Source organism: Labeo rohita, chromosome 19 (genome assembly GCF_022985175.1).
Source record: "Labeo rohita strain BAU-BD-2019 chromosome 19, IGBB_LRoh.1.0, whole genome shotgun sequence".
In the NCBI taxonomy this organism is placed as follows: Eukaryota; Metazoa; Chordata; class Actinopteri; order Cypriniformes; family Cyprinidae; genus Labeo; species Labeo rohita.
In genome coordinates this window covers 31020075-31038827 of record NC_066887.1, presented here as the reverse complement: position 1 = coordinate 31038827, position 18753 = coordinate 31020075, and the positions used below count along the sequence as shown (strand labels likewise).

The window sequence follows — 18753 nt, the reverse complement described above, 5'->3', positions numbered from 1 at the left end:
GTGTTTGTTTATTATTTGTTTTTAGATTGTCTCCTCTCTGCAGGTCAAGCAAGAAATTACAGTATCCTGCCCTAAAATATACATATACATTTTTTCTTACAAACTCAGGTTGTGGTGTGACCACTCACACATGCATTAGTTTCTTTGTTTGAAAAAGAATCCAATTTTACCCTTGTCATTTCTTAATTTTTCAAAAAACATTAATGTTAATGAATCATTGGACTGTTTTCAATAAAAAAATAATTTTCTATTTATTCAGTTCATTCTAAGGTTTACTTAGTTCATTTCTCTCACCCCTGTTTGTTCTGATCTCTTTCTCTGACAGAATCTTTCTGATGGTTTGATTCTGGTGTTTCACCACACAGCTGTACTTCTTGTTCTTCCATTCATCAGGTGTTAATGTAATGGTGCTCGTCTTCTGAAAGGTTCCATCTTCATTGGGAAGAAGTTCACCAAGATCCACATCCGTATGATGTTCTTGTCCATTTCTCATCCAGGTAATTGTTAACTCCTTTGGGGTAAAAACCTGTAGCATGACATGAGACTGGAGACGTGGGATCCTTCTGCAACAGAGACACCTGAGGAGAGACTGAAGAATAAGAGAATACAAATGATTGCCAAGCCTCCAGCTGCTACAAATCATACAGAAATCAGACATGTTTGGTCTTCAATATACATAAATGGACTACAGTAGCTATTACTTTCACCCAAAATGCTAATTTGAGGTTATCAGCTTGCTCAAGGGCAAAAGTTGTGATAATTAATGGTTTGCTGTTACCAGCTCTGAGCTTCAACCACTATAGCACATCACTTTACATCTACATATAGTATCTGCATTAACTCCCACTTTTATATCCACAAACATTGGTACTGCAACACTTTTTGACATGTTTCAGTCTCCTTAGGATGAACCATTATGTATTTTTAAGTCACTCATTTTGGGTAAACGCTTTGCTAAAATAATCAATATAAATTTGTACTTAGTCATTAAACAATAATTCACAAGTTGTGTTTTTTTAAATCTATGTAATATTTAATAAATATTATAAAAATAAAGCTGGGGTTGGGATGTTGGATGAATGGTGCTTTACTAAGATATATTTATTATCTATATTTATTATTTTCCACAAAGACCTTTTGATTGATTGGCAATGCTTAAAATAATCAAAGCCTAAAGTAACATAATGTGCAAGTAAAAAATGATTTTTAACATAACCTCTTGAGTACAAGATTGTTTAGGAAAACATGCACATGATCATTCCTGAATAAAAATGGACGTACCTGTTTTCTCCAGACTGCTCTTTCTGTACCCCACATATTTCTTCAGCCACTCAATGCACACAGTGTTAAAGTAATGTTTTCTACCCTCAAGATAAGCTCTGTTATTATTCCACTTGTTCTGGGTGATGAATCCCTGCTGCACTGGTGAAATCCATCTCATCTCCTTCAAATCCAGGGACATAAAGTCCTCTCCATCATAACCTTCCTGACGAAACCCATCTGTTGCTTCAGTCTGATCATCCCATTCACAGCCATACATCAGCTGGAATGTGTGCACACCTGAGAAACAATGTCAATGTATGTATATTGTATAAAAAACAATTCACAGAGTTGGAGTCATTTTTGTCTCATTTCACTACTCATTTGTTTATAGAAAGAAGGAGAAAATAATGAGAATATTAACCATCAGGTTGGTCTTTTTCTGGTGTTGGAGGGGTTTTGGGCACTTTCGTGACCAGTTGGCTGTCTGCTAAACACTAACCATTTGCTTAAAAGTGAAGTTTATTCTGGAAAAAAAGCTCTAGCATTGTTTGATTAATAGAGTGTTTTCACAACACGTCGTCAGTCAGCCATATTGGTGACTCTAAATGTAAACAATGCCACTGAACTGAACAAAACTTGAATATTTTGCTGATTGTTTGCTGAAAATGGTCAATTATTGTCATGTTTTGGGCTGTATTTATCAGTCAGACCAAGAAAAACATTTGAAGTACTATAGACTGCCAAAAGTTATAACAAATCCAGAAGAAAAGTGCAAAAGACTGCCTGAGGAACAAAAGGCGTTTGTGGTTGGCCAAAGTAAACCAGGATTTCCAGGGCAAGAATCTTGACAACATTCATGTTTGTTCTTATCATTTCCGGTCAGGTAGGTGAAATATTAGGCTAATATCTTAATTAATGCTGCTTGTATGTATATTTACCACTTATTAATTTTAGTTTGTCAAAATACTGCACCTTTCCTGCTTACTAAAACCTTCTCTATATGATTTAGCAGCTTCCATGTGTTTTTTTTTTCTGTGGTTCAGCATAAATTAGCAGAACAACGTATTCAGTAGTACATTAACCGTCCAATCCATGCTGTTGTTTACATCTGAGTATTACTAAAATGCACGCACATCCAGGTAACTGACCAAATCACAAATTGTGACGTAAGTGCAAACCCTCTTTTGCAGATGCCACTTGACATCTTGTTGTCTCATATAATTACTTATTTCTTCTGTATCTAAAGTGCCCAAATGAGCATGTGTTCATGATGAACATACCTGTTGAATGGTTGAACCGATCTTTTGCAACTTGGATGTTGTTTCTAAACACGTGATGAGTTCCAGCTGCGAGCTGAGTTTGTGTGTCCCAGTAATCTGCTCCTTCCTTCTGTTTCATCCACTCTGTCTTTGGCACAACCTTCTTCATGTTGCTGTCAAAGTACATAAACTGCTCTTCATCGACCAGACCAACAATAGTGAATTCTGGAAAGTCAATGTCTCCAGAAACAGCAGTAAAGAAGTATGTCAGAGAGTGTGTACCTGTAGACAAAAAAAACTTTTTCTTTGAATACATTCATATTTTATATATAAAACATTTTAGTTTTAAAACTGCTTTTATCTATACAATGCTAATAATAGGGTACAAAACAAAACTAGACCTCACTGACCTCATTTATATGGAGAAAACAACAACAACAATGAAGAAAACAGCATTTCATAGAAGAAAGAAAGTCATGCAGGTTTGTAATTACATAAGGGTGAGTACATTTTAATTTTGAAGTGAATTCTTCCCTTTTTAGAACAAATATCTGCAAAAATCTTTGGCTACATAAGAGTATTAAATACTGAATAAACAAGTCAGCCAGATATACAAAATCAAATGAATATCACACTACTGCTTTCCGGTTACAAATGCAACTGACCCAAAAACATTTCATTTTTAACATAAATTTATTTTTAGCTATTAAATATAATTATTGGACACTGCAGCTACTGTACATGGTTTTAGTGCATAGCTTTAAAACACCAAATCATACAGTTTGCTTAAACACAGTCGACTTTAAACCATTTACTCACTAGCAAAGGTGAGAGTAACTTCAAGAAGCAGAAGAACTACAGTCCACATGTTTGGACTTTGACTGAAATATTCTTAGCATATGAAAATTTACCTTGTCTCAAGGTTGTCAATTTCAGCCAATAGATATTTAGGACAAGTGAGACATCATCAATCACTATGAGGTTTTCTTAGATCGGATTGATAAAAGTGAACACAAAATTAAGTCATTACACCTTTGACAAATATAAATGGAAATTGTTTTTAAAAAATACACCGCCAGTCAAAAGTTTTTGAACAGCAAGATTTTGAATGTTTTCTCTTCTGTTCACCAGTTTATTTGATCCAAAGTACAGCAAATACAGTAAAATTGAAATATTTGTACTATTTAAAGTAACATTTTTCTATTTGAATATATTTAAAATTGTAATTTATTCCTGTGATTTCAAAGCTGAATTTTAGTATCGTTTCTCCAGTCACATGATCCTTCACAAATCATTTTAATATTCTGATTTGCTGCTCAAAAACATTTATTATCATTATTATGTTGAAAACAGCTGAGTAGAATTGTTTCAGGTTTCTTTGATGATTTGAAAGTTCAGAAGAACAGCATTTATCTCAAATAGAAATCTTTTGTAACATTATAAATATCATGAATTTTGATCAATTTTAAGCATTCTTGCTAAACAAAAGTATTAATTAATTCTATAACCCCCCCAAAAATGTTTAGATATATATACATACATGCATACATACACACTGACTCCAAGCTTTTGAATGGTATAGTATGTATAATGTTACAAAAGCTTTTATTTCAGATAAATGCTGATCTTTGAATCTTTCTATCCATCAAAGAATCCTGAGAAAAAAAATACTCAACTGTTTTAAATATTTATAATAACAGTGCTTAAACAGCATATTAGAATGATTTCATGTGTCACTGAAGACTAGAGTAATTATGCTGAAAATTTAGCTTTGATCACAGGAATAAATTAGATTTTAAAATATATTCAAATAGAAAGCAGTTATTTTAAATAGTGAAAAATATTTCACAATATCACTGCTTTTGATGTATTTTTAATCAAATAAACGCAGGCTTGTTGAGCAAAAGAGACTTACTTAAATCTTACTGTTCAAAAACTTTTGACTGGTAGAGCACAATAAATAAATTTTCACATTTTGCAATAAATAAATATATGAAGAAATAAATTTGCGAAGGATGAAATAAAATCAATCAATCAAACAGCGAATTCCAAAAATGGGATTAAAATTCAAACATTTTTAAATTCTTTTTTTTTTAATCTTTAAATTATTTGTGTATGAAATTCCATGTTTATTTTTTCTTTCACACAACTTGCTAATGAGAGGATTACATCAATCATCAGTCGGCAGAATTTATGAAACCATTAGTCATGTTAATGTGGTCATGTTGAAAAATTCATTCCACCCTGCATGACCAATAAACGTAGAGCTGGGTGCTTCCCAATTCTTACTAAGAAACAAAACAAAACAAAACAAAATCACCCCATTTGCCCGCCACAATTATTTACCAAACTCTCCAGCTTCTCTTCAACGGTGGCATGGTAACAAATGGTCTATTTAAAACAAAACTAAATGTTTAGTAAGAAACCTACCTAAAAAGATATATCCAAAGAGCTGCTTAATAACATTGGACCTGTTGACTGGTGCATACCATAAAGTTGCTAAAGTGAAACATACAGCTTAAATCAAAAAGGTCCAAAGCCAAAATGAGGCCTGTAGATTCCTGATTTTATGTTTCCAGGTGATTCTACATAACAAAAATTAACTATATATTAAAAATATACCATAGTCACTTGCCACTGAAGTGAGATGTCATTTTTAGATTGCCCAAAATGCCTGTTTTCTTGAAAAATAATGATCTTACCACCCTGTTTTATTGCCCTTGACCTCTGTAGTCCGTAGAATGACATCAGGCTGCAGATAAACATTTAACTGAAACTGTAAAACAGGCTTAGCCTGAAACAAATCAGCACTGGGAACCTGATGAGTCTCGGTTTTGTTTATGTAGAAACAAAACACAAGGTGCACATCTGACGACATCAGGCAACGTTACAATTTTGTTTGATGCCACGTTGTTTTACTGCACTGTACACAATTATAGAAACGTTCACTGAGTTTCTGTCAGGGTCAGGGTCTCCTGTTCCCTGCGCGGCGCTGATAAGCATCCAAATTTTCTACGTCGAAATCAGATCGCAGAAGAAACACGTACCAGTGCTCAGCCAATGAGCGATCAGATTACTGACCGCCAGCGAACCAGCGCGTCTCATGTTGAGCTGTACATAGATCCAGCGCTGAGTTTCAGGATCCGAGCGCGTAAGTTGTTTCTGATTGTCTTTTTATTGATCGATCAGTATCGAGGTTTTAGGGGAATTATTTAATGATTGGTTTGTAAAGATTGTGAGAAACTCGAGATGTTAAAAAGTTACAATTCATGATTGATGTTTTAGTGTTTTTAACAAAAAAACGGAAGGAAGCTGTAACGTTACTGGCTTGACCGAATTAAAGAGCTACGGTCTCTAGATCAGCAGGCAATCTAAGCGAAAATATTATATTTTTGTCATATAATATGAGATTATTATTAAAATATTAAGGTATCATTAACCTTAGACATATATTAAATCTGATTGCTATGTAATTAAATAAAAAAGGTACCATGATAAACATAGTTACCGCCAAAATACCGTAGTCATTGCAGTTATTACTGTAAATATCATGACTCATTACATACAAATCATCTGTCTTTTGTTTCCTTTTTATTACAGTGGTGACTAATACCATCCACAACTATTTTAAAGATTTAAAGAGCATTTTGTCAAGTTTCTATGACATACCAACGTCTTATTGAAAATATTTAGCCATAATATATTTATAAACACATAGTTGTCTCAGGTATGCAGATGTATTATGCTCATTAATATATTTTTCTCTAGGTACATACAGATTTTGGCATCTCAGTTTGGACTATTGTGGCCAAATCAATGCTCAGTGCCCAGGTATGTACAGAAAAGCTAAACAAATTAATAGTAAACACATTAATGCCTATTATGTAGATGTTTGGATATCAAAATTCACTTTGATATGCGTTAAATGTAACTGAAATATAAATGTATCTACTCTTTTAGCTTGGTAATGACATTAATATTGCATCAAAAGTGAAATCATAAATAGTAACTGGTATGTTTCCAGGTATTGGTGTAGTTGAAATGCAGGCTTGACACCTCCACATTCGTTACTCCCCAGCAAATTCTTTCTCCTCCCTTCCGGATGGCCGGAGCAGTGATGGAAAGCATTGTGATCCTTGATGATGACGATGAAGAAGCTTCCACATCTGCATCCGCGTCCTATTCTCGTGCTACGAACTGCCAGTCAAAAACACCTGTGAAGAATCAGCCGCCGGCTCCAACACACATCACACAGTCTCCGTTCGCCAGTGCAAAGAAGGATGTTCGTGTCCTGCAGGTGGAGAATGAAAAACTGTTTGCGGAGGTACTTTGGTTACAATATTTACAACATCTTTGTTGCAGAATATACTGATTGCATACTACTAAAACAGCAGCATAGTTTAGAAATGTTATGTTGTCTAATTTTTTATTTTTTATGTTTTTTCTTCATATCTTAAAATGTCTAAATGCACCCATCCACAAATTAATACCAGAAAAGTTTTTTTTTCCTCTGTATTTATGTTTTGTTTTCCAGTAAAAGTATCTAAACACCCTTGAATCAAGATACATTTACACTACCAGTTAAAAGGTTTTTTTTTTTTTTTTTAAAGAAGTTTCTTCTGCTCACCAACCCTGCATTTATTTGATCCAAAGTACAGCAAAAACTGTAAAATTTTGAAATAATTTTACTATTTAAAATAACTGTTTTCTATTTGAATATATTTTAAAACTTAATTTATTTCTGTGATTTCAGAGCTGAATTTTTAGTATCATTACTCCTGTCACATGATCCTTCAGAAATCATTCTAATATTCTGATTTGCTGCTCAAAAACATTTATTATTATGCTTGAAAACAGTTCAGTAGAATTTTTTAGGTTTCTTTGATGAATAGAAAGTTCAAAAGAACAGCATTTATCTAAAATAGAAAACATTTTGTAACATAAATGCCTTGATAATTACTTTTGAACAATTTAAAGTATGCTTGCTAAATAAAAGTATTAACTTTTATCATTTCTTTCCCAAAATAAAAAAATAAATAAATCTGACTACAAGCTTTTAAATGGTATAGTGTAAAATGCTTATCTTTCGATCTTTCTATTCATCAGAGTATCCTGAAAAAATGTACTCAACTGTTTTAAATATTGATAATAATAGTAAATGTTTTTTGAACAGCAACTGGCATACTGGAATTATTTAAAAAGGATCATGTGACACTGAAGACTGGAATAATGATGCTGAAAATGTATCTTTGATCACAGGAATAAATTACATTTTAAAACATATTCAAATAAAAAACATTATTTTAAATAGTAAAACCATTTTAAAATGTTACTGTTTTTGCTGTACTTCGAATCAAATAAATGCAGGCTTGGTGAGCAGAAGATATTTCTTTAAAAAACAGAGAAAATCTTACTGTTCAAAAGCTTTTGACTGGTAGTGTACTTGAAATGGAAAATGAATGTGAAGTCTTGAAGTATTTAAGACTCTTTAGACATTTGCACTGGAAACATTGATGAAGAGCATCACTTTTTTTGGAGTAAAATCGTAAGATACAGGAAAAGTGATTACCATATTCTAGTGCTTGGGAGCTTACTTAAAATGAATGAAAAAATAATGGGGATCTGGAAAAAAAAAGTTGTATTTTCAAGGTTTGAAGCATTGCTAGTACAAGATTACTCTTGGTCTTAAAAAGTCTTAAATTTACAATAAATTTACCATAGAAATGGCAGAAAACCATTTTTTTTTTTCTATTATCATATTAAAATTACTTTCAATTTTTCTTCCTTTTTTCCCCACTTCGAATCCAACCTAATGCTTATCCAGTTTGTGGAACATTGCTCCAAGTACTCTAAAGATCATCCAGAGGTCATGACCTACCTCCAGACCAGATACTCCAAGGCCCTGCCGACCTTCCTGTCATCGGTGGAGTTCCGTAACACTTTGGGCCGCTGCCTCACACGAGCCCAGGCCAACACTGGCAAAACTTTCGTCTACATTAATGAACTCTGCACCGTTCTTAAACAGCACACAGCTCGGAAAAGGAGCTCCATACAGTCTGTCCCCTCCCAGACAAAACCTGAGCAAAAAAGCAATGGGACAGATTTAAACGAGGAGGTACAGGTTAAAGGACAAGAGGAAAAGCAAGAGGGGGAAGAGGAAACAAAAACAACGAAAAGGGCTTCAAGGAGACAGGTATTATGGCAATCCATCACAACTAAGAGATGCACTGATTTTACATGTTGAGAAGTTCGATTTGACAGTGGTCTTGAATTTTATATTGATACTATTAGATTTAAAAAATATTGGTTCCAGTAATATGTGACCCAGGACCACAAACCAATCAAAAGTAGCACAGGTATATTTGTAGCAATAGCCAAAAATACATTGTATAGGTGGAAATTATGGATTTTTCTTTAATGCCAAAAATCATTAGTATATTAAGTAAAGATCATATTCCATGAAGCTATTTTGTAAATATCCTACTATAAATACATCAAAACTTAATTTTTGATTAGTAATATCCATAGCTAAGAACTTAATTTGGACATATTTTCTAATAGTTGTATCTCAGCCAGATATTGTCCTATCATAACAAACCATACATCAATGGTCAGCTTATTTATTCAGCCTTCAGATCTTGTTTTTTAGATCAGTTAAAAAAAAATGACACTTATGACTGGTTTTGTGGTCCAGGGTCACATATTCTCCAAAGAGATTTAAAAAAAAAAAAACCTTCAGATTCTTCAGAGTTTGGTTGTTGTGTTTCATGTAAAGTTCTAATCATAAACATCTAATCATAAACTGTAAGAACTGTAAAGTTTGACTTCATGAGTCATTTCATTGTGCTTTTTGAAATAGAAAAATTGAAATTCCAACTGTCCAAAGTAAATGGAGTACAGAATAAGCCATGAAGATACAAGACTGTGTATTTTATTTTGTTAGGGAATGTACTTTTTATCCAATAAAGCATGTAACCAGATGATGATACAATATAAAATGATCAACTTACATATTTTAAGTTTATTGTACAGTATAAAATTCAAAATACAGGTCAAACCTGTAAAAAAAATATATAAGGAGAATTAATACAGTACACTGTGCCCTATTTTTATGTATTTTACTGCGTATAGGTAGGATTCTATGTGTTCATGCTAGATCTGTATCAAAAGGTTTATTTGTTAAAGATATTTTGTATTTAGAAAACAAATGGAATTTACTTCTTGAAACCCTACTGCTGTGCTTTGTACTTGTGGGCATTGAAATGAGCTGCGAGGTTTTGACTGACTACATATTTTATATGTACATTTTGTATGTGTGTGTGTTTCATGCTCTGTTTCAGATAGCGTACCTGGAAAACCTGTTGAAGGTGTATAATGAGGAGATCCGACGGCTTCAGGAGCGGGAGTTGAGTATAGACGATCTGGAGAAGGAGGACTCCACTTATATTCAAGAGCACAAGCTCAAACGCAAGGTAAGTCTGTTCATTCCTGCTTTATCATTCCTGATTTGGTTCAATTAAATTGAACGTTCAGGAAAAGTTGTCTTTGTACTGTGTTTTCAATAAATGGTCCTATATAGACAGAACTCTGGAAGTTACAGTATGTTGTCATAGAGTTTGAAGTATATAAGGTGGTATAAGGCTTTGTTCAAATCTTTAATGGAGACCTATTATGCTCCTTTTTACAATATGTAATATAAATCTCAGGTGTCCCCAGAATGCAAATGAGCTGCTGTTCCCTGCCCCCTTTTCCAGAGCTGTGTTTCCTAAAAGCATCGTTAGCCAACTATGGTCACAAGTTCCATCGTTACCAACATAGTTCAACGATTCAGTGTTTTCTGAAACCATAGTTCAAACGAACATTCGCAAACAGCGTCACAAACGCTATAATATAAAAAGCGTTTATATCAGATCTGTTTGGCATCAGTGCAACATACAGTAAATAAATCAATAAATCCACTGCTCTCTTGTCCCCTTTGAGGCTCTAAATAGTGTTCTATGCTCATCAGTGCGGCCAATAACAGAACAGTTACCATGCTTTGCTTGAACTTTTGCCATGGCATTAGAACTGGTACACCGTTGTCGCTTGCGAAAACAAAATGATAACGTCGTGGGTGGAAACGTGCAGATTAAGGGGCATTAATATAATCACGGAGGTTTGCAGAAAAAAGGCTTACCAAAACAAAGTTACTGCATTGTCATTTTCACGTCTTCTGGGTTTGTAGGTACACTGGGGACCCGATTATAGCACTTAAACGTGGAAATAGCCAAAGTTTCTTGATATGTGACCTTTAATATTCTTTTTGTGGTCTCAGATGATGAAGATCTATGACAAACTGTGTGAGCTAAAGGGCTGCAACACGCTGACGGGTCGAGTGATCGAGCAGAAGATTCCCTACAATGGAACACGCTACCCAGAGATCAACAAAAAGGTCCTTCTTTTGCTTGTGAAACCACTTTCCTTAAGATTAGTTCTCTAGATTCTCATTACTAAAAAATAATGTTTCCTAATTTCCCCACTCCTCTGTCCTCAAGCCTATGATATTAACAAAAGTTAGCTATCTTGAAAGACATCTCAATTCTCTAATTGCACTAGAAGGAATGAGGAGTGAGGACACTTTTAGAAATGCTACAAGCGAAGTGTTTCTTATTAAAAAACTTGACACAAGTATAAATTCTCCTCCCTCTTTACAGTATATCTCTCACAATCTGTCATATCTTGCATTAGTAATGTTTTCTGAGTTTTTGTCATCAATTACTCACACTTGTGTCATTCCAAAGACCTTTGTTCATCTTTGCAACACAAATTAAGATATTTTTGATGAAACTCGAGAGCTTTCTGACCTGCATAGACAGCAATGCAACTGACATGTTAAAGGCCCAGAAAGGTAGAAAGGACATTGCTAAAATAGTCCATGTGACATTAGTAGTTCAACTTTAATTTGAAGCTACGAGAATAATTTTTATGCGCAAGAAAAACAAATTTCTTTTATTCCGTGTCAATCTTTAACACGCTTTTACAACAGTAACATGTATGGGTGTGTCTATGCAGGATCAAACAGTTCTCGGATTTTATAAAAAATATCTTAATTTGTGTGTTTGAAGATGAACGAAGGTCTTACTGGTTTGGAATGACATGAGGGTTAGTAAATAATGACAGAATTTTTATTTTTGGGTGAACTATCTCTTTAAAATTAAATGGCATCAGAAATTACCAGAGCTTATTTTTGACATCTGATGTTTTTCTTAAATTTATTCTGAGTTTTAAAAAATGGTTAAATGAAAAATACACCCTCATAAAGGTAAAAATTGCTCATTGAATGAAATCCAGGGAACAGATATTAAAAAGAATAATGGATAATTTATCATTTTCCTTTGCTTTTCTTTTTGTCCTTCTTATTTTCTTTTCTCTTCGGGTTGTAGATTGAACGCTACATTAACAGTCCAGAAGCTCTTCACAATCCACCAGACTACACAGATATGCTGAAGGTGGTTCAGCGCGCCAACGAACGCTACAAACTCCTGCTCACCCGCAAACAATTAACACAAATCGCTCAAGAATCTTTCAGAGAGACGGGCAACAAACTGCAGGAAAGACGCCATCTTGACATGGTCTACAACTTCGGCTCTCACCTTACAGATACCTACAAACCTAGTAATTCAATTCAGCTACACTCCAGTTCAGCTAGAGAACATAATCAAGTCATATTGTATTCGTCTTATGTTTTACACTCACTAACGATTTATGTGCATTTCTGAAATGATGTAAACATGGATGAATTTCCCTGTGTTTCCTTCAGCGTTAGACCCTGCACTCACTGATCCAGGACTACATCGCAAACTCCGCTCAAACAGAGACTTGGCTCTCAGCAGCCTGGAGGAGGTGATCAACAAATACGCTAATAAACAGGAAGACATGGAGGTAGAGGATGTGAGGAAGAAACAAGAAAGAGACCGACAAAAAAAAGAGGTGAAATTCTATTCTTATATATAGTTTTTGTCTTGAAAATCATTCATTCAGTGATTCGTTTCAGTGGTTTGCATCCGCTTCAGTTTTTTTCCAGTAGAATCAGAAATGCCTTCAGTTATAAAATCAAACTAAAATGTAAAATACTCAGGGTTCATACAAGGTGCTTAAAGTGCTTCAAGTACTTGAATTTGTTTTTTTTTTTTTTATTTTAGGCTTTAAACCCTATTCCTGAAGAGGTATTTGAAATTGTTTGAATTATTGAAATACAGTGTATCTATGAAATAAGTGTTTAATTTTGTCAATATCTTATATCTTTTATGCAGAATTTACTCAATTTAAAAAACATCATACCTTTTTGCTTATTTCAGTTAATGTCATAAAACTAAAAAGCTAAGCCAAAAGTAGCACAGACAGTGTTGTGTAAACACTGTGAAGACGCAAAAAGAAGAACAGATGAACCAAATCAATTGTCATTTACACTGGAAATTCTGATTGATTCAAACTCGTGACTTTGATCGTACATTTCAAGCGATTCACTAGCAAAAACCAGATCAAATTAAAAGAGCCATTCATTTTTGAATGAACATAGTGATGGCTGAAACAGAGCTTTTCGAAACTTTGAATCAGTTAAACCATTGCATTGCAAATTGATTCACTATGTCATAGCGCTCCAATTGAATCGCGTATCATGAATCATTTGTTTCAGATCAGGACTTCAAATCGTGTATCATCAATCATTTGATTTAGATTGGAACTTTGCGCAACGTGAATAATTTGATTCAAATTGGGACTTCACAGCGAGCATGGTGAATCATTTGATTTGGACCAGAACGGGTTCGTAAATCATTTTGTGAAATGAGTGATTCAGATCAAATGATTCGTGATATGTGCTCCGAATATCGGAACTTCAAAGCAGGTTTGTGAATATTTTGATTTAGATTAAAACTTCAGAGCATGGAGACAAATCATTTGATTCCGATCCGGACTTCAGTGCAAGTTCGCAAATCATTTGATTCAGGTCAGGACTTCAGAGTGTGGAGAACAAATTTTTGATTCGGATTCAGATTTATTTGTTTCAGATCGTTAGCCTTGTTGCAGGTTCGTGAATCTTTTGCTTTAGATTGGAACTTCAGAGCACGGAGAACAAATCAATTGATTCAGATTGGGATTTGGTGCAGGTTCGCAAATCTTTTGCTCTAGATTGGAACTTCGGAGTGTGGAGCACAGATTTTTGATTCAGATTTATTTGATTGAATTCGGGAGCCTTGGTGTGGATTTGCGAGTCTTTTGCTTTAGTTCGGAACTTTGGAGCACAGAGATCAGATCATTTGATTAAGATTGGGACTTCGGTGGGGGTTTGCAAATCTTTTGCTTTCGATTGAAATTTCGGAGCGAGGAGAACAAATCACTTGATTCGGATCGGGACTTCGTGGGTTCGCAAATCTTTCGATTCATTTCAGGATGTCAGAGTGTGTATGGTGAATGATTTGTTTCAGATCAGGATTTTAGAGCAATTTTCCAAATCTTTTTTTCAGATTTTTTTTTTTCTTATACAGTAGAAAATATCAAAAAAAGGTAGTACAGTTATAAAAACAAAAGAAAGAAAAAAGGAAGTATACACAAATCCCTTAATAAAATTAACAGTGGTTTTCTATAGTAAAAGTGTAGTATACTTTGTACTCCTTTAGTAGTGATACTTGAAGTCCTTGAAAATCTAAAAAGTAGTGCTTGAAAAGTCTTTGAAAGTCCTAAATAAAAATCTTGTTTTTTATTTAGGACTTTGTTTCATAAATAAAAACAAATTAAATATTATATTTTATTTTAATGAATACATTAAATAATGTTTTTAAATATTAACATTTTTATAATTACAATAGAAAGAATAAATAATATAATGAACATGTTGTAATATTACATGATGACTTAAAATTTGTGACTCTGGACCACAAAACCAGTCAATTGCTGAAGTCAATAAGGGTCATATATTAGGATAGGCAATTTTCTCAATATTTTGATTTTTTGGCACCCTCAGATTCCATAAATTGAAATAGTTGTGTCTGGGCCTAACATAGTCCTATCTTAACAAACTATACATCAGTGGAAAGCTTATATATTCAGCTTTCTGATGATGTATAAACCTCAATTTTGAAAAATCGACCCTTATGACTGGTTTTGTGGTCCAGGGTCACATATTTGGCTGAGATACAACTGTTTGAAAATCTGGAATCTGAGGGTGCAAAACAAAATCAAAATATTGAGAAAATTGCTTTTAAAGTTTTGATATATTTACAGTAGGACATTTACAAAATATCTTAATGGAACATGATCTTTACTTAATATACTAATGATTTTTGGCATAAAAGAAAAATCAATCATTTTGATATACCATACAGTGTATAGTTGGCTATTGCTACAAATATACCCGTGCTACTTAAGACTGATTTTGTGGTCCAGGGTCACATATAATATATAAATAAATATCAATAAAATATTTAAAATTGTCCAAAAAGAAACCAGAATTTCCTCAAAACCATGAGCAGTGTTGAATCGGTTTCTCCTTGCATCACATTTACAGGCACTTAATGGGCAGCAAAGTGACAGCAAAGAAAAAGAGAAGGAGGAACAGGAACAGGAAGAAAAAGAAGAAGAGGAGGAGGAGGAGGAAGATGAAGAAGAGGATGATTCCTCTGATCCAGACATTGAAGATGAGATCCAAGCAAGTCAAGAACAAGTTGGTCCAGGTAAGAAGTGCATAAATCATCTTCATCCTCTTGTGTGTCTTTGCCATTTCTGCTATTTCAAGCCCATTTTTCCCTTGCTGATGTGTTTCAGATGACGACGAAGAGGACGTCGAAGAAGAGACGATGAACAACAGCGACAATGATCAGCCCATCGATGAGAGCTCTCCTCTATCAATCAAATCATCCATTCAGGACACAGAGGAAGATCAGGGCGATGACGACCAGCGCTCTCCAGCCAGCAGCACGCATGAGACGGGACCTGTGGAGACAAACACAAACGGCACACCTGTGAAACAAAGCCCTCCGTTCACAGAGACTTTGGATCTTATGCCTACCGACAGCACAGAACTTATTTCCTCAAATCACGTTAAATCTGTTTCTGAAAGCACCACTAACTGCACCGAGACTGTCTCCACTCATCAGGACGCACCGTCAACCCCCATGAGATCAGCCAACTGCAGTCCACTACCTCCAACAAGCCCTTTACTGATCGACGAGATGGGCAACTACAAGAAAAGGAAACGATCCTCCACTGAAAAGCAAACTGCTGCCTACAATGGGAACTGCACACAGGACAGGTAAAGCACTTGCTATAAAATTACTACTTAAACTACTACATTTTTAACTATAAGCCATAAGGAAAAACAATATGTGCTAGTGGCAAAATAGGCCTGGAAATGGAAAAAAGTTAAATCTTGATGTCTTGATGAGTTTTTGCTCTTTCTGTTTCTCAGTGATATTCCTCTGGATATGGGTGTGATCTGTTGTTCTGAGGAAGTAGACTTTAAGATGACGAGTCCGAAACGAGTCATGGTCAGGAGCTCACGAGCCACACCTCCACCTAAAAAAAATAAGGTATTTTTGTTTTTAGCATACCTGTATTCTATTACAATTTTTTTAACCATCTTAATGAAATTAATTATATAATAAATAATATGATTTTAAATATGGAAAAAAATTAGAACTATTATATTCATTAATACTTAAAATATTTTAGCATAACTATTGTATTACAACTTTCTCAACCATCTTAATAAAATTAAATATTAGATTTAAAAAAAAAAAAATTTTAAGTATGAAAAAAAAATAATTATATTTAATAATTATATTTATTTTATTTATTTTATATATTTATATATATTTTATATATTGTATTTATTAAAATTAAAACATTTTTGCATAACTATTCTATTACAACTTTCAACCATCTTAATAAAATTACTTATTAGATAATACAAATATGATTTTAACTATGAAAAATAATTAGAAGAATTATATTTATTAATACTAAAAACATTTTAGCATAACTGTATTCTATAACAACTTTTTAAACCATCTTAATAAAATTACTTATTGAATAATACATGTAATAATATAATTTTAAATATGGAAAATAATTAGAATAATTCTATTTGTTAATAGTAAAAAATATTTTATCATAACCGAATTCTATTACAACTTAATGTAGTAATGCAGTGTTATTTTAGTATCATTAGTACAGTATTGCAGTATTTATTAATAATACTTTCTTTTTTATATTTTTCAGTTTAATTTTAGTGATTTTGTTGGGTTTTTTAAATGTTTCATTTTAATTTTAATTTTTAGTTTTAGTCATTTTAGTACTTTAACTTTAAATGGTTGCTTTGCATCACTGAAATGTAACTTTTTTTGCTATTGCATTTCAATTAATGTATATGTTTTTAATAGATTTTGTTAACAATAAAACTGTGACTTAGAATTATATTATACAGCATTATAGGCTTATTAAGAGGGCCATGGATTTATCTTCATTTTAATATGTTCCTTGAGGTTTACTTATCATATTAATCAAGTTTTTTGCACAAAAAAAACCAAATAATTATTTTCAACCCTCAGTTCAGACCCCCTGTCTAAAACAACCTGTTTTTAAGGGGAGTGTCCTTCAAGGCTTCTCAGTAATTGGCCACTGTTATGATTGGCTAACGTCATTGCATAGTAAATGGTATCAAAGCCCTTCACAATTTCATGTGAGTGTTTTGACAACATGATTTTAAAAACGGTAATTTCCAGACAAAGCACTATGAAATAATTGACTTCCAGTTTGTGATGCAGCTGAAGTCAGATCTAGTACCGCTTCATCTTTCAGAAAATGTTTTTTTTTCGAACTCTCCACGACACTGTGCTTCATTTACAAATCAAAATGCTCCAATCAATCCTCAAACACGATCCGGGATTAACCACTTGTTCCTTATGCTGGGATCCTTCTTATATCTGTACAAAGACGCGAACGAGCTGTTTAAACCAAACGCATCAAAGCAAATGTTCTGAATGTTCGCAAAGCTATGAAAGACCTCTTGTATGCCAAAAGATCAAGGCGAGTTTGAATTTTTTTTCATGTCAAGACCCTTTTAAACAAAGCACTAACTCCTGTCATTCGTGTGTTCACAGGTGAACGTGGCGACTCAGTGCGACCCAGAGGAAGTGATCGTTCTGTCCGATTCGGATTGAGTCACAGGGTACTGAGCTGGCATTTCAGTCAGCGTCCTGCTCCGATAGTGCCTGCCAATGTGAACCGAGAACAAAATCTTTATTTTACGTTGGACTGGTTCAATCAGGTTTTGAACCGCCACCACTTATACGCAATGCCACGTTTACTTTTTATACAAGGGAAAAATGGCATGCCGTTATTCATTCAGGCTTTTTAGAGGTATTTTGATATACTGTAAATGGGTCATGCCTCTAAACATTCGTACTCCAAGGGGTTTATCTTGTATTGTATTTATGGTTTTAGTTGGAGGGTTTGGATGCAATCCTCATTTGTGCCAAGAGTCATGAGGGGAAGTGAACTTTCCCTCCTCAGCTCAATAAATGCTCTCATTTTGTGTAGTGTTTGACTTAAATGTTGATGACTTTGTACAGTGCACTGTGGATTTTTTACACAGCTCTAGAAATAATTTCCACGCAAGTGATGAACTACTTGATGGGTTTTTAAATTTACAAGCATAGGAAGCATTATTTTCAGATTACATCTTAAAGAAATAGTTCACTCAAAAATAAAAATTCAGACTCTAAGTACAGCTTTTCTTTTTTGTGCAATACAGAAAAAATATCAGTATTTGGATTTTAAAGGACTTCAGAGTAAATATTGACAGAATTTATTATTTTTGGGTGAACTGTTCCTTTAACTGGCCTCAGGTGAGAAAGCACAAGAGTTAAGTGTTTCCTACACTTTTTGGTATTGAAATGATTTCTGTAAACTGCTGATGACTGATCTATTAAATTGATCAACATTGTCATATTAAAAATTGTTTTTAATTACACTGCTTAAATAATTGAGGATTTAATTGGCATGAAAACGGACAAGCAACATCAAAAGAACAGTGACCATATTAAATCTGTCAGACTTGTGTATAAATAATGCCTTTTTAATTATACACTGACCAAAATGATAAACGCAGCTCTTTTTTCATGAGCTGAACTCAAAGATCGAAGACTTTTTCTATGTACACAAAAGGCCTGTTTCTCTCAAATATTGTTCACAA

The 18753-nt window shown here is 33.7% G+C and overlaps 1 protein-coding gene and 1 pseudogene across 2 annotated transcripts; one reads left to right on the top strand and one right to left on the bottom strand.

Moving 5' to 3' along the window:
• Window positions 1–73: 73 nt before the first annotated feature.
• LOC127181974 (patr class I histocompatibility antigen, A-2 alpha chain-like) lies at window positions 74–3710 on the bottom strand (annotated as a pseudogene).
• A 1888-nt stretch (window positions 3711–5598) lies between these two features.
• On the top strand, window positions 5599–18529 carry daxx (death-domain associated protein). Of its 2 annotated transcripts, none has more exons than XM_051137451.1 (12): window positions 5599–5673; window positions 6291–6353; window positions 6601–6846; window positions 8347–8715; window positions 9863–9994; window positions 10837–10953; window positions 11945–12176; window positions 12322–12491; window positions 15067–15232; window positions 15324–15810; window positions 15967–16087; window positions 17660–18529. In XM_051137451.1, exons 2-12 carry the CDS (start codon window positions 6339–6341, stop codon window positions 17717–17719), a joined length of 2115 nt encoding a protein of 704 aa, XP_050993408.1. In that variant the 5' UTR covers window positions 5599–5673; window positions 6291–6338; the 3' UTR covers window positions 17720–18529. The 2 variants fall into 2 exon arrangements, with proteins under 2 accessions (XP_050993408.1, XP_050993409.1); XM_051137452.1 differs by having other exon boundaries at window positions 5639–5673; window positions 6547–6846.
• The last annotated feature ends 224 nt before the right edge of the window (window positions 18530–18753 follow it).

Excerpts from the sequence above, each read along its gene's own strand:
- daxx (XM_051137451.1), top strand. Across the intron at positions 10,954-11,944 it reads ACCCAGAGATCAACAAAAAG|ATTGAACGCTACATTAACAG; the intron begins GTCCTTCTTTTG and ends TTCGGGTTGTAG. Across the intron at positions 12,177-12,321 it reads TACAGATACCTACAAACCTA|CGTTAGACCCTGCACTCACT; the intron begins GTAATTCAATTC and ends TGTTTCCTTCAG.